The 13997-nt window shown below is 47.8% G+C and overlaps 1 protein-coding gene and 1 non-coding gene across 2 annotated transcripts in view; both read right to left on the bottom strand.

Annotated features, from left to right (window-relative positions):
- Window positions 1–1590: 1590 nt before the first annotated feature.
- LOC134728409 (polycystin-1-like protein 2) overlaps window positions 1591–13997 on the bottom strand; it is a 29447-nt gene continuing 17040 nt past the window's right edge. Inside the window, exons 8-10 of the mRNA XM_063598093.1 lie at window positions 11066–11167; window positions 10432–10563; window positions 1591–3058 (exon numbers count right to left, since the gene is read on the bottom strand). Coding sequence (XP_063454163.1) covers window positions 2897–3058; window positions 10432–10563; window positions 11066–11167 — 396 coding nt within the window. The 3' untranslated portion in view covers window positions 1591–2896. The remainder of the gene's footprint in view (window positions 3059–10431; window positions 10564–11065; window positions 11168–13997) is intronic.
- Window positions 8299–8405, bottom strand: LOC112437510 (U6 spliceosomal RNA). The gene has a single exon (XR_003026107.1). It is a non-coding gene; the product is annotated as a U6 spliceosomal RNA (small nuclear RNA).

The raw sequence follows: 13997 nt of genomic DNA on the forward strand, positions 1-13997 counted from the left end.
AGGCTGAGGCACGAGAATCACTTGAGCCTGGGAGGCAGAGGTTGCAGTGAGCCGAGATCACGCCACTGCACTCCAGCCTGGGTGACAGAGGGAGACTCTGCTTCAGAAAAAAATAGAAATAAAAAGAATGCCTAACCTCCTGGGAATGCAGCCCACCAAGTCTCAGCCTCATTTCACCCAGCCCATATTCAAAATGGAGTTGTTCTTGTTCAAACACCTGAAACAGTACCATAGGGTGCACACCATGGAGTGTGTGTGTGTTTGGGGAGCCCATACGTTGTTGCACTGAGCTTCTGCCCTACTATGAACTTAGGGTTGCCACCACATCTGTGCAGTGGCTTGCAAGGGCCGTCATGCCCACTTTCTTTTGAGCAAATCATTCGCATCTATTGAGCCTTTGCTATGTGCCTGGCACTATGCACACATCTTTTTAATCCTCTCCAAACCTCTTTCTGGCAGGTGTTACACTCATTTCATAGATGAGGCTCAGAGGTTAAGGCGCTTCCGAGGAGTGGGATCGGGGAGGCGTTTTTGTGGCTTAAGTAGCTCCTAGGTGGCAGTAGTAGACCTTGGCCTCTACACTGATTGGAAAGCAACTGTTCTTTTTTTCTTTTTTTTTTTTTTTGAGACGCAGTCTAGCTCTGTCGCCCAAGCTGGAGTGCAGTGGCGTGATCTTGGCTCACTGCAACCTCTGCCTCCCGGGTTCAAGCAATTCTCCTGCTTCAGCCTCCCGAGTGGCTGGGACTACAGGACCACGTGCCACCACGCCCGGCTAATTTTTGTATTTTTAGTAGAGATGGGGTTTCACTATGTTGGCCAAGTTGGTCTCGAACTCCTGACCTCGTAATCCGCCAACCTCGGCCTTCCAAAGTGCTGGGATTACAGGCATGAACCACCGAGCCTGGCTAGCAATTGCTCTTAAGCTCTGCTCCGCTTGCCTTCGTTTGGGATGCTGACTGGATCATGCTGGTCTACCCTGCACTACAGATCTTGGCTACCTTCTCTAATGTCAAGATTTTGTTTTCTGTTGTTGTTTCATTACAAGACAGTGCAGCATCATGCCACTTACACCCTAACATATTTATTCTCAGCTTCACTAACTCATGCGATGGGAAGAAAAAGATCACACATCAACATCAACATATGGGCTAAAAAAAGGCCCATCCACCAAAAAATATGACATGTGCTTTTCTTTTGGTGAAAAGCATTGAAGACAGTCAAAATTTTTTTTCTTTTTCTACCTAGTAATCTTTGTAACCTCCTGGTTTGAGATTTTAAAGGTCATCTCATTGCCCATTGAGTATAAGCTCTGGAAAATTCCAGGTGGTCATTTCTTCCAGGTGTTTTGAGAGGGGCCCATTCATCTCTTTGAGCTGATAGACATATTTTCCTCTTATAACAATACAGTAGACTGGGTGCAGTGGCTCATGCCTGTAATCCCAGCACTGTGGGAGGCCTAGGTAGGCAGATCACTTGAGGCCAGGAGTTCAAGACCAGCCTGGCCAACGTGGTGAAACCCCGTCTCTACAAAAAATACAAAAATTACCCAGGCATGCTCTTGTGTGCCTGTAGTCCCAGATACTGGGAAGCCTGAGACACAAGAATCATTTGATCCTGGAAGGCAGAGGTTTCAGTGAGCTGAAATCATGCCACTGCATTCCAGCCTGGGCAACAGAGCAAGACCCTGTCTCAAACAAACAAACAAACAAAAAAACTTTTATAAACCAGTATTCCCCATATTTATTTGACCCAGAAACATTTTTGGAGGAATGACACCTGTTCTGGTTTGAATTGTGGCTCCTAAAGAGATATGTCAAAGTCCTAAGTCCCAGTTCTTCAAATGTGACCATATTGGGAAACAGGATCCCTGCAGATGTATTATAATTAGTTCAGATGAGGTCACCCTGGACTAGGGTGGGCCCCTAATTCAATATGGCTGCTGTCCTGAGAAAAGGAGAAGGAACACAGGCTCCCAGCAAGCTTCTTCCCATCTGGGAGTGACGCATCTAGAAGCCGAGGGACACCAAGGCTCGCTGGCCAACACCTAAAGCTGGAAGAGGCAAGAAGGATTCTTCCCTAGAGCCCTCAGAGGGAGCATGGCACTGCCAACATCTTTTTTCTTTCTTTTCTTTTTTTTTTTTTTGTGAGACGGAGTCATGCTCTGTCACCCGGGCTGGAGTACAGTGGCACCACCTAGGCTCACTGCAACCTCCGCCTCCCGGGTTCAAGGGATTCTCCTGCCTCAGCCTCCTGAGTAGCTGGGACTACAGGCGCCCGCCACCACACCTGGTTAATTTTTGTATTTTTAGTAGAGACACGGTTTCACCCTGTTGGCCAGGGTGGTCTCGAACTCCTGGCCTCAAGTGATCCGCACGCCTCGGCCTCCCAAAGTGCTGGGATTAGAGGCGTGAGCCACCATGCCCGGCCACTGCCAACATCTTGATTGCACACTTCCAGGCTCCAGAGCTGGGACAGAATGCATTTCTGTTGTTTTAAGCCACTTGGTTTGTGATACATTGTTCTGGGAAACTAATACAGCATCCATTAGCATCTCTCAGACAGTTTGAGAAGCCCTGAACTAGAATCATTCAAAAGCAACCCCCAACGGACTAAAAAGACGAAATAATTAGTCTGTGCAGGAAATTGTTTTTTCCAAACTCCATGTAATATTTGTTTTATTTATAATAAGAGGAAATACATTTGAACAAAGAAGCTCTCATAGTATTGGCAATTTTACATATATCTCTGTTATTCTAATTTTTTTTACTTGCTGGGCTTGGTAATTCTTCAATGGACACGAAAGCTATGACCTAGAGAGACTATAGAGTTGCTGGTAAGCGTAGGTCCGAGGCCCTGGGCGTCCCCACTGGTAGATGGTGGTGTGTGGACGAACAGCTTAGACCTTGGGCAAAGCTTGTGCTGGTTGAGAGTGGCGAGTCTGGGACAGGGACCCAGGCTGCTCCCTGCTGCTTCCAGGCTCCTTTCTCTTACACTTAATGCCCAGGAAACTGAGTATTTTCATCAGCAGCAAATCTACGATCTCCCCTTCCTCTGACAGCTGCAAGAGAAAGAACCAGGCAATGCACATAGAACCATCTTCTTTGGGGGCTTTTCTTTCTAAGGGGAAATCACAGTTTTTATTTTTATTTATTTTATTTTATTTTATTGTTTGAGATGGAGTCTCGCTCTGTCGCCCAGGCTGGAGTGCAGTCGCACAATCTTGGCTCACTGCAACTTCCGCCTCCCGAGTTCAAGCGATTCTCCTGCCTCAGCCTCCCGAGTAGCTGGGATTACAGGCACCCGCCACCATGCTCAGCTAATTTTTGTATTTTTAATAGATAGAGAGTTTTAGCATGTTGGCCAGGCAGGTATCAAACTCCTGGCATCTAGTGATCCACCTGCCTCGGCCTCCCAAAGTGCTGGGATGATTACAGGCTTGAGCCATCGCATCATCCCTGGCCGAAATCACAGTTTTACTGTCCAGTTTGGTCTCAACCTAGGTTACTTCACTGTTGAGAGCTGTTTTAGGGCAGAAAGGCCTCCCTCTGGGAATGCCAAGGGTGTGTGCTCCATCCTTTATCCTCAGCGGGCTCCCTCCACCTCTCTGATGAGGATGACTGAGTTTTCACTGCCACATTTCAAATTCCCAAGCCAGCGCAGAGTAAGCCTCGGCTGGGCAGCTGAGCCTGAAGTTAAAAGCACATGGGCCCCCTTCTGAGATGAGTGTCTCCCCTTTTCCTCTAGGTCAGAGTGTTGGTGGTGGCTCCTTCTTTCGTTCTTTTTTTTTTTTTTTGAGACAGAGTCTAGCTCTGTCACCAAGGCTGGAGTGCAGTGGCTCAATCTCGGCTCACTGCAGCCTCCGTCTCCTAGATTCCAGCTATTCTCCTGCCTCAGCCTCCCGAGTAGCTGGGATTATAGGCACGCACCACCACGCCCAGCTAATTTTTGTATCTTTGGTAGAGACAGGGTTTCACCATGTTGGCGGGGCTGGTCTCGAACTCCTGACCTCAGGTGATTCACCCACCTCGGCCTCCCAAAGTGCTAGGATTAGAGGCGTGAGCCTCTGGGCCTGGCCTTGTAGTTCTTTATTATTATTCCTTCTGCTTGCTCTGTTTACCTCCTGGCCTAGCCTGGTATGGGAGGAAGTTCTGGGAATGAAAAACTAAATAGATGTTTCTCTCTGGCTTTCCCACACTTCTCAACCATATACACATATTTAAGAGTGACTTAAAGCAAAGAAAGAACAACTTCTAGGAAACAGGAATGGCAGACTATAGGTACCAACGAGGCACGTTCAGTAAACTCGTCAGAAAATGCTCTCTACCACCCCAACAGAGGCTGTTAAGAACTTATGTACAGGCTGAGCACAGGGGCTTATTATATTTATAATCCCAGGATTTTGGGAGGCCAAGGTGAGACGATTGCTTGATCCTAGGAGTTCGAGTCCATCCTGGACAACATAGTGAGACCCCATCTCTAGAGATAATTTTTAAAATCACAGCTGGAAGTGGTGGCTCACACCTGTAATCCCAGCACTTTGGGAGGCCAAGGTAGGCAGATCACCTGAGGTCAGGAGTTTGAGACCAGCCTGACCAACATGGTGAAACCCCATCTCTACTATAAATACAAAATTAGCTGGGTATGGTGGGCACATGCCTGTAATCCCAGCTACTTGGGAGGCTGAAGCAGGAGAATTGCATGAACTCAGGTGGCAGAGGTTGCAGTGAGCCGAGATCATGCCATTGCACTCCAGCCTGGCAACAAGAGCAAAACTCCATCACAAAAAAAAAAAAAGAAGAGTGTTTAAAAATCAGGCCAGGTGTGATGGTTCACACCTATAATTCCAGCAATGTGGGAGGCTGAGGCAGGCAGGTCACTTGAGCCCAGAAATTTGAGACCAGCCCGGCCAAAATGGGGAAACCTCATCTCTACCAAAAATACAAAAAAATTAGCCAGGTGTGGTGCAGTCCCAGCTACTGGGTCTAAGGTGGGAGGATGGCTCCAGCCCAGGAGGCCGAGGCTCCAGTGAGCCGAGATTGCACCACTGCACTCCAGCCTGGATGACAGAGCAAGCCCCTTTCTCAAAAGCAAGCAAGCAAACAAACAAACAGAAGAATTTATGTGCAAAGGTCCTGCACATTGCTGCTGGGGATCTAAAATGGTACAGCTGCTTCAGAAAACAGTGTGGCAGGTCTTCAAACAATTAAACAGTTACTGTGTAAACCAGAAATTTCACTTCCAGGTATATGCCCAAGAGAAGCGAAAACACATGTCTATATGAAATTCTGCCCACAGAATGGTCATAGCAGCATTGTTTGTTAAAGCCAAAATACAGAAACAACCCAAATACCCATCAGCTGGGGAACGGATAAGCACATCGTTGTTTTACCCACACAGTGAAATATGACTCAGCCGTAAAAAGGAATGACGTGGATACATGCTACTACATGGATGAATCTTGAAGACATGATGCTAAATGAAATAAGCCAGACACAAAAGACCACATGTTGTCCGAGCTTATTTATATGAATATGAATTTCCAGAATAGGCAAATGCAAAGAAATAGAATATAGATTAGTGGTTGCCAGGGGCTGGAGGCATGGATATGGGAGGTGATTATTAATAGGTAGAGGGCTTCTTTGTGGTATTGAAAATGTTCTGAGCCCAGGCACGGTGGCTCACATCTGTAATCCCAGCACTTTGGGAGGCCGAGGCTGGCAGATCACCTGAGATCAGGAGTTTGAGACCACCCTGGCCAACATGGTAAAACCCATCCCTACTAAAAATACAAAAATTAGCTGGCTGTGGTGGTGGGCACCTGTAATCCCAGCTACTCAGGATGCTGAGGCAAAAGAATCACTTGAACTTGGGAGGCGGAGGTTGCAGTGAGCCAAGATCACGCCACTGCACTCCAGCCTGGGTGAGAGATCAAGACTCTAGCTCAAAACAAAACAAAACAAAAAACAAAACAAACAAAAAACAGAAAAGAAAAGAAAAAATGAAAAAGAAAATGTTCTAGGGCTGGGTGTGGTGCCTCACACCTGTAATCCTAGCACTTCGGGAAGCCAAGGTGGGTGGATTGCTTGAGCCTAGGAGTTTGAGAACAACCTGGGCCACATAGCAAAACCCCGTCTCTATTTAAAAAAAAAAAGAAGGCCGGTTGTGGTGGCTAATACCTGTAATCCCAACACTTTGGAAAACCGAGGTGGGCAAATGACAAGGTCAGAAGTTCGAGACCAGCCTGGCTAACATGGTGAAACCCCGCTTCTACTAAAAATACAAAAAATTAGCCAGGCATGGTGGCGTGCTCCTGTAGTCCCAGCTGCTTAAGAGGCTGAGGCAGAAGAATCACTTAAACCTGGGAGGTGGAGGTTGTAGTGAGCCGAGATCTGCCACTGCACTCCAGCCTGGGTGATGGAGTGAGACGCTCTCAAAAAAAAAAGAAAGAAAGAAAATATTCTGGAATTAGTGACGATGTTTGCACAACTCTGTGAATATACTAAAAAACGTTTAATTGTGTGATTTAAAATGGTTAATTTTATGGCACATGAAATATATCTTCATTGTTAAAAAATAATTTATTTACAATGGACAAGTTCAATCTTCTGATAGAAGGAACCCACTCGGAGAAAGTAACTTTAATTAAAGGTGGCTACTTAATTGCATCTCCAAATTAAGGTACAGTTGGAGTACCTGGGCATCAGACCTAGCAACGCTCTCTGCTTCCTTGCTAAAATGAAAACATTTCCCCAACACTACAAAATTGTTTTTAAAATATCAAATCTTTTTGCAGAACAAAGGCATTGTGGTATAATATGAACCATATTTGATCTTTGACCTCGGTTCCCATCACAGAGCTCCTGAAACCCTTAGAATTTACTAATAATAGGAGTGTCTTTTTTTTTTTTTTTTTTTTTTTAGACAGAGTTTTGCTTTTGTTGCCCAGGCTGCAGTGCAATGGCGCGATCTTGGCTCACTGCAACCTCCGCCTCCTGCATTCAAGCGATTCTCCTGCCTCAGCCTCCCAAGTAGCTGAGATTACAGGCATGTGGCACCATGCCCAGCTAATTTTTTTGTATTTTTAGTAGAGACGGGGTTTCTCCATGTTGGTCAGGCTGGTCTCGAACTCCCAACCTCAGGTGATCCGCCCGCCTCGGCCTCCCAAAGTGCTGGGATTACAGGCGTGAGCCACCGCGCCCGGCAATAATAGGAGTGTCTTTTGCTATTCATGATGAGCCCCCTTTCATCACATCTGAGTTTTTGCTAATGAGTGACTTAGGGCAGGCCCCTAGATAGCTTCAGGATGAGGCAGGTCACCAGAAAATCCTCGGATGGTCAAGTCTCTGATAAAAAAAAAAAAAAAAAGCCATAATGTTTACATATAACCCACACACATTCGCCTGTATACTTTAAGTCATCATCTATAAGTACCTTTTTTTTTTCTTTTTTTTTGAGATGGAGTTTCCGCTCTTGTTGCCCAGGCTGGAGTGCAATGGCACGATCTCAGCTCACCGCAACCTCCGCCTCCCAGGTTGAAGCAATTCTCCTGCCTCAGCCTCCCGAGTAGCTGAGATTACAGGCATGCACCACTACGCCGGGCTAATTTTGTATTTTTAGTAGAGACGGGGTTTCTCCATGTTGAGGCTGGTCTCGAACTCCTGACCTCAGGTGATCAGCCCGCCTCAGCCTCCCAAAGTGCTGGGATTACAGGCTTGAGCCGCCGCACCTGGCCTATAAGTACCATTAAGTACTTATAATACTTAACACAATGTAAATGCTATATAAATAGTTGTTATACAGGTTGAGTATCCCTCATCCGAAATGCTTGGGATGACAAGTGTTTTGTGTTTCAGATTTTTTCAGATTTTGGAGAATGAATAATGAGGTATCTTGGGAATGGGACCCAAGACTAAACAGGAAATTTATTTATATTTATATACACCTTATACACATAGCCTGGAGGTAATTTCATACAATGTGTGTTTTTAATTTTTATTTATGTTTTAGAGATAGCATCTTGCTCTGTCGTGCAGGCTAGAGAGCAGTGGTGCAATCATGGCTTACTGCATCCTGGGCTCAAGCTATCCTCCCAAGTAGCCAGAAGAAGAGGCACATGCCACCAGGCCCAGCTAATTTTTGTATTTTTTGCACAGATAGGGTCTTTCTATATTGCCCAGGCTGGTCTTTAACTCCTGGCCTCAAGTGATTCTCCTGTTTCAGCTTCCCAAAGTGCTGGGATTGCAGGCGTGAGCCACTAGGCCCAGCCCAGTATATATTTTTTTATTTTAAAATTTTATTAAAAATATGAAACACTTCGTGAATTTGCACAACCTCCTTGCATAGGGGTCATGCTGATCTTCTCTGTATCATTCCGATTTTAGCATATGTGCTGCTGAAGTGAACACTGGCTCAGTATTTTCAATAATTTTGTACATGAAACAAAGTTTGTATTAAGTAGTTATGTGCGGAATTTTCCATGTGCACCTCAGGTGAGCATGCAAACAATTTTGGATTTTGGAGCATTCTGGATTTCTGATTTTTGGATTAGGGATGCCCAGTCGGTATAAGATACCCAGTTGGTGTCTGCTGGATAATTGCTTGGTGTGTGGAGAAAATCTCCACACATTTGGTCACAGAAGTGTTCTGTGTTAAGTGAGAGTTTAGTAGAAATAAAAATTTGTATTTCCTTTCCAAACACAGATCCGGGACACACGTTACAAGTGTACCAGAGACCATTTAGCAACAGAAGAGGGGCAGCATTCTTAGCATTCTTGAATCCTGTGGGCAATAATTTCCTGGTTTCCAGGAAAAATAACTCTTTACAATGATCCTTCAACATGATGGAGTATGTCGCCTTTATGAAATCTTTTGCAATTTAGAAAAACAACAATACCAAATTGCTGCTCTTGTATAGAAATGGAAAAATTCAAAGAAGAGTGTCTTAAGGGTTTCTTTGTTAGACGTGCAGATTTTTCTTTTTTTTCTTTTGAGACAGGATCTTGCTTTGTCACCCAGGCTGGAGTGCAGTGGCATGATCACAGCTCACTGCAGGCTTCGTCTCCTGGTCTCAGGTGATCCTCCCACCTCAGCCTCCTGTGTAGCTAGGACTACAGGTGTGTGCCACCACACCCGGCTTAGGCATACAGATTGAAAGAATCTTTCAACTGGGACAGGAAGGGTGAGCTGCATAATACGTCACCCTTCACACAGTCATACCTCCAGAAGGGCAGGAAAAGAAAACAAAACAAAAACCATACATCCAAGTCAGACAGATCCAGGTTGAAATCCCACCTTTCCTACTTTCTAGCTCTGTGGTTCTAGGTAAATGATTTCATGTCTGTGAGCGTTGGTTCCCTTCTCTGTACGTTGTGAATAATTATACCTACTTCAGGGAGCTGTTTTGAGGATTAAATAAAATGTGCGAAGCCTTCAGCACAACTTCGGTTGTGAAGAGAGCGCTGTGTGGGTGGTGCTGGTGGCTGTTATTAACCTGCAGTCTGTGTGCTCATATCCCTCTTCCTGCAGGCAGCCCAGCACGCTGACTCTTCCATGGGTGGGAGGTCGATCACGAGTGCCTAGCTTGTTGCCCTCCGAGCCATGACGACGTGGGTTGAGGTTTTGGAGTGTAGTATGGGTTTTCAACCTTGGCTGTTCATTAACCTGAAAATTACCCAAAGAGATGGCTGGGCGTGGTAGCTCATGTCTGTAACCCCAGCACTTTGGGAGGCCAAGATTGGTGGATCACCTGAGGTCAGGAGTTCAAGACCAGCCTGACCAACATGGTGAAACCCCGTCTCTACTAAATACAAAAAATTAGCCAGGTGTGGTGGTGCATGCCTGTAATCCCAGCTACTTGGGAGGCTGAGGCAGGAGAATCGCTTGAACCCAGGAGGTGGAGGTTACAGTGAGCCAAGATTGTGCCATTGCACTCCAGCCTGGGCAACAAGAGCAAAAACTCTGTCTCAAGAAAAAAAAAAGTTACCCAAAGTGATTTCAAACATACCAAGGGCTGGCTCATTTTCCCAGAGATTCTGCTGGTGTTGGTCTCTGTTGGTATTAGTCTCTGTTGGTGTTGGTCTCTGTTGGTGTTGGTCTCTGTTGGTGTTGGTCTCTGTTGGTATTGGTCTCTGGCTGGGCAGCCGTTGTTTCCAAAAGGCCCCAGGTGATTCTAAGATGCACTCAGGGTGCAGGTCACTGGTGTCGCGAACAGAGTCTCACATAGGGAATCAGGAGACCCAGCTCTGGTCCCAGCCCTGCCCCTCACTTGCTTGTGATTTTGGGGAATTAATGTCCTCTGTCTATGCCTCAGTTACCCCTCCTGTTAAATGAGGGCTCTGAGCTACAATGATCTCTCAAGTTCCCTAAAGTCTAACACCGCTCCAGCCTCTTCATAGTTCAATGACTGATGAGGAACAGGCCAAAGCGACTCACCTGATAGTATTTTTGCTCCTCACTGAAGGCCACCAGAATGACAGAGATAAACAGGTTCAGCACCACAAATGTCATAAAAACGATGCAGGACCCAATGAGGAAGGAGCCAAGCACTGGGCTATAGTCCAGGACCTGTCAGAAAGAAAGCCAGGGTCATCCAGTGTCCTAGGTCCCAGTAGCCACTTCCCCTACTGGGAACCCTCAGAGGAAAAATGGTCCTCAGAGTTAGGCAGAGCCTAGAGCCTGGAAGGTCCCCTCTTCCCGGGGCTGAGAGAGCTGGGCAAGGAGAGAACGGGCAGCCCCTCACTTTCCACGACTGCCACCTCCAAAGACGGCTGCCCTTTCTGCCCAGGGTAGGGGGTGTTTCCTTTGGGAGACCCCTGTACAGCCCTCCCCTGAGTAGCCAGCACCCAATGTTCCTCTGTGAGCAGGGGTCCCCCAAGGGCAAGCTGTGGGCTCTAGCAGGGGTGTCCACCTAGAGGAGGGGGAACACTTCTCTTTGTCCAGACTTGCCCGGTGCTTGCCAGGCCATGGGCCCAAGGGATGGCACGGGGTGGGGTGGACAGGGAGTGCTTTTTCTAATCTTCCTAGAGGCTCAGTATAGATGGCAGCACCCGTGCCCTCACCCGGTTACCTCCTCGTAGTTGAAGATTCCCAGCTGAAGGCTGATCATCGTCTCCGCCGCATCAAAGAGGGTTTTGTAGGAACGGAGTTTCCAACCAAATATTAAGTTCGACTATCATGGAAAGAATTCTCATGAACAGGGAAGGAGGCTGCCAAGGCCCAAACAGCCTGCTGTTTCACAGTGAGGTGGGTGGTCTGTGTCAGCCACTGCCCTGGCCGGGCTGGTCAAGCTACTGTACCTACAGGGGTGTGCAAGTAGGTGTGTGTACACAACAGGTTTTTGTTTGTTTTTTTGCGAGATGGAGTCTTGCTCTGTCACCCAGGCTGGAGTACAATGGTTCGATCTGGGCTCACTGCAGCCTCCGCCTCCTGGGTTCAAGCGATTCTCCTCCCTCAGCCTCACAAGTAGCTGGGACTACAGGCACACACCACCACGTCTGGCTAATTTTTCTATTTTTCGTAGAGACAGGGTTTCACCATGTTGGTCAGGCTGGCCTCGAACTCCGGATCTCAGGTGATCCACCCACCTTGGCCTCCCAAGTGATAGGATTATGGGCGTGAGCCACCGCACCCGGTCCACAACTGGTTCTATGTGGCAAGCATGTGTTCCTCTCTGTGGGTCTGTGCATGCGAGGCCACAAGTGTGTCTGTGTGAGAGTGTACACGTGTATTCCTGTGGGCATCAATATCTGCACATATGCACTTTTGTGTATGTACGTGTATATATGTGTATGTGTGTATCTATGTGTAGTGTATTTGTGTGCACATGCATGTGTATATATGTGTATGTGTGTGTATCCATGTGTAGTGTTTATGTGTGTGCATATGTGTGTGTGTATTTGTATGTGTGTACGTGTATGCACGTGCATGTGTGCATGTGTGTAGGTGTGCATGTGTGTGCATCCATGTGCATGTGTGTGTCAAGTTTCTGGAAGTGCTGCCTGGATGACCTTGTCCAGGACCTTTATTGTGTCCATGGCCTGTTGATGATGCCTATCTTTGTGCCCACCAGGATGAGGGAGTGCCCAGGGTGCCTCTGGGGCTCAGGCAGCCACCTGCTAAGCCACCGCAGTGTTCCCCAGATGCGGTGCAAATACCTGACAATGAGTCTGGGCACTCTGCGACTCCAAACTCTTCGCTCTGGGGAACTGGGATGAATGGATGATGGGCTTCTGCCTGGGTGAGGCCCTCCCCTCACTGCATTTTCCCTCACCACAACCCCTCACTCTCAAAACTTTCCCAAGGCTGCGGTGTCAGAGGGAGGCCCAGCAGCCCCTGGCTCTGTCTCTGAGTTGATGACTTTTGGTCCCATGGGACACTGCAATGTCCCTGCAGCCCAGACACTGCATGGAGGGCTGAAGAAATCCACATTAGGATTTAGACGGGACCTTTCACCAAAATCAGACTCCAACTTTCCAGAACACACCCCCATCACTCCCTCAGTGCACCCCACCTGTTTCCAGGGGTGGGAAAGGAAGATCGGGGGGGGCTAGGGATGGAAGGGGTCAAGCCTGAGGTGACAGGGAGGCAGAGTGGGGTGAGGGTTGGGGTGGAGTGGGGACTAGGATGCGATGGGCTCGTGGATAGGATGATTAGGGAGGAGAGGAAGGCAAGAGACTGGATGGAGCCAGGGTGAGAATGGGGAAGGCCCTGGGGTAGGGAGTGGGCCAGGGTTGTGCTAAAGGCCAGAGATGAACGGAAGGCCAGGGCTCGCATGGGAACATGGTGGGCAGTAGGGGGTGTATTTAGAAGGACATCAGGATGTGGTGGGGGCCAGGATGTAAGAGGGGCTTTGTTTCTCACGTGATCATAAAAAAGAATTGAAAATTTAATGTTTTTGGCTGGGCGCGGTGGCTCACGCCTGTAATCCCAGCGCTTTGGGCGGCCAAGGTAGGCAGATTACCTGAGGTCAGGAGTTTGAGACCAACATGATGAAACACTGTTTTTACCAAAAATACAAAAATTGGCCGGGTGTCGTGGCACATGCCTGTAGTCCCAGCTAGTCAGGAGGCTGAAACAGGAGAATCGCTTGAACCTGGGAGGCAGAGGTTGCAGTGAGCCGAGATTGTGACACTGCACTCCAGCCTGGGCAACAGAGTGAGACTCTGTATCCAAAAAAAAAAAAAAAAAAAAAGCCACGCACGGTCGCTCATGCCTGTAATCCCAGTACTTTGGGAGGCCGAGGTGGGTGGATCACCTGAAGTCAGGAGATCGAGACCAGCCTGACCAACATGGTGAAACCCTGTCTCTACTACAAATACAAAATTAGCCAGTCATGGTGGTGTGCACCAGCAATCCCAGCTACTCAGGAGAATGAGGCAAGAGAATCGCTTGAACCTGGGAGGTGAAGGTTGCAGTGAGCCTAGATCGTGCCACTGCACTCCAACCTGGGCAGCAGAACAAGACTCCCTCTCAACAACAAAAAAGAAAATTTAATGTTTTCATTTATGTTTTTCTACACAGGGCCATGCTTGTCAATGTGCTCTTAAAGTGCTGAGTGAAGTGGCATTGGCCCTCCCAAGCTCATGAGTCATGTCTTGGACAACAAGCACTGGCATGGCCTGTGGATGTATCTACCTTCACATCCCCACCTCTGCCCCAACTCAAGGACGTGGTGGCCCCATCCATCCCCCAGCACAGCAGCAGTGCTCTGTGTGTGTCTAGGAGTTAGCCCTGTGCCTTCTGACCAGTTGGGAAGCCAGGATAACTGGCACATCCAGGAGGGGTCTAGAGGCAGAAAGGAATTCTTCCCAAACCTGGACCCCTTCAGCACTAGAGCCTATGCCTCCTCACCCTATCCACCTGAGCTCTCCAGCCTTTGCCATTTGAGATGACTGGTGCATGAGCTCACAGCAAAGAGACCCTGTACTTACAAGAGCCACCACCTTCCTTGGGTTCCCAGGGTCTCCCTAACCCTAACTGTCCACTTTCCCACCACCAAT

Source organism: Pan paniscus, chromosome 18, assembly GCF_029289425.2.
Source record: "Pan paniscus chromosome 18, NHGRI_mPanPan1-v2.0_pri, whole genome shotgun sequence".
In the NCBI taxonomy this organism is placed as follows: domain Eukaryota; kingdom Metazoa; phylum Chordata; class Mammalia; order Primates; family Hominidae; genus Pan; species Pan paniscus.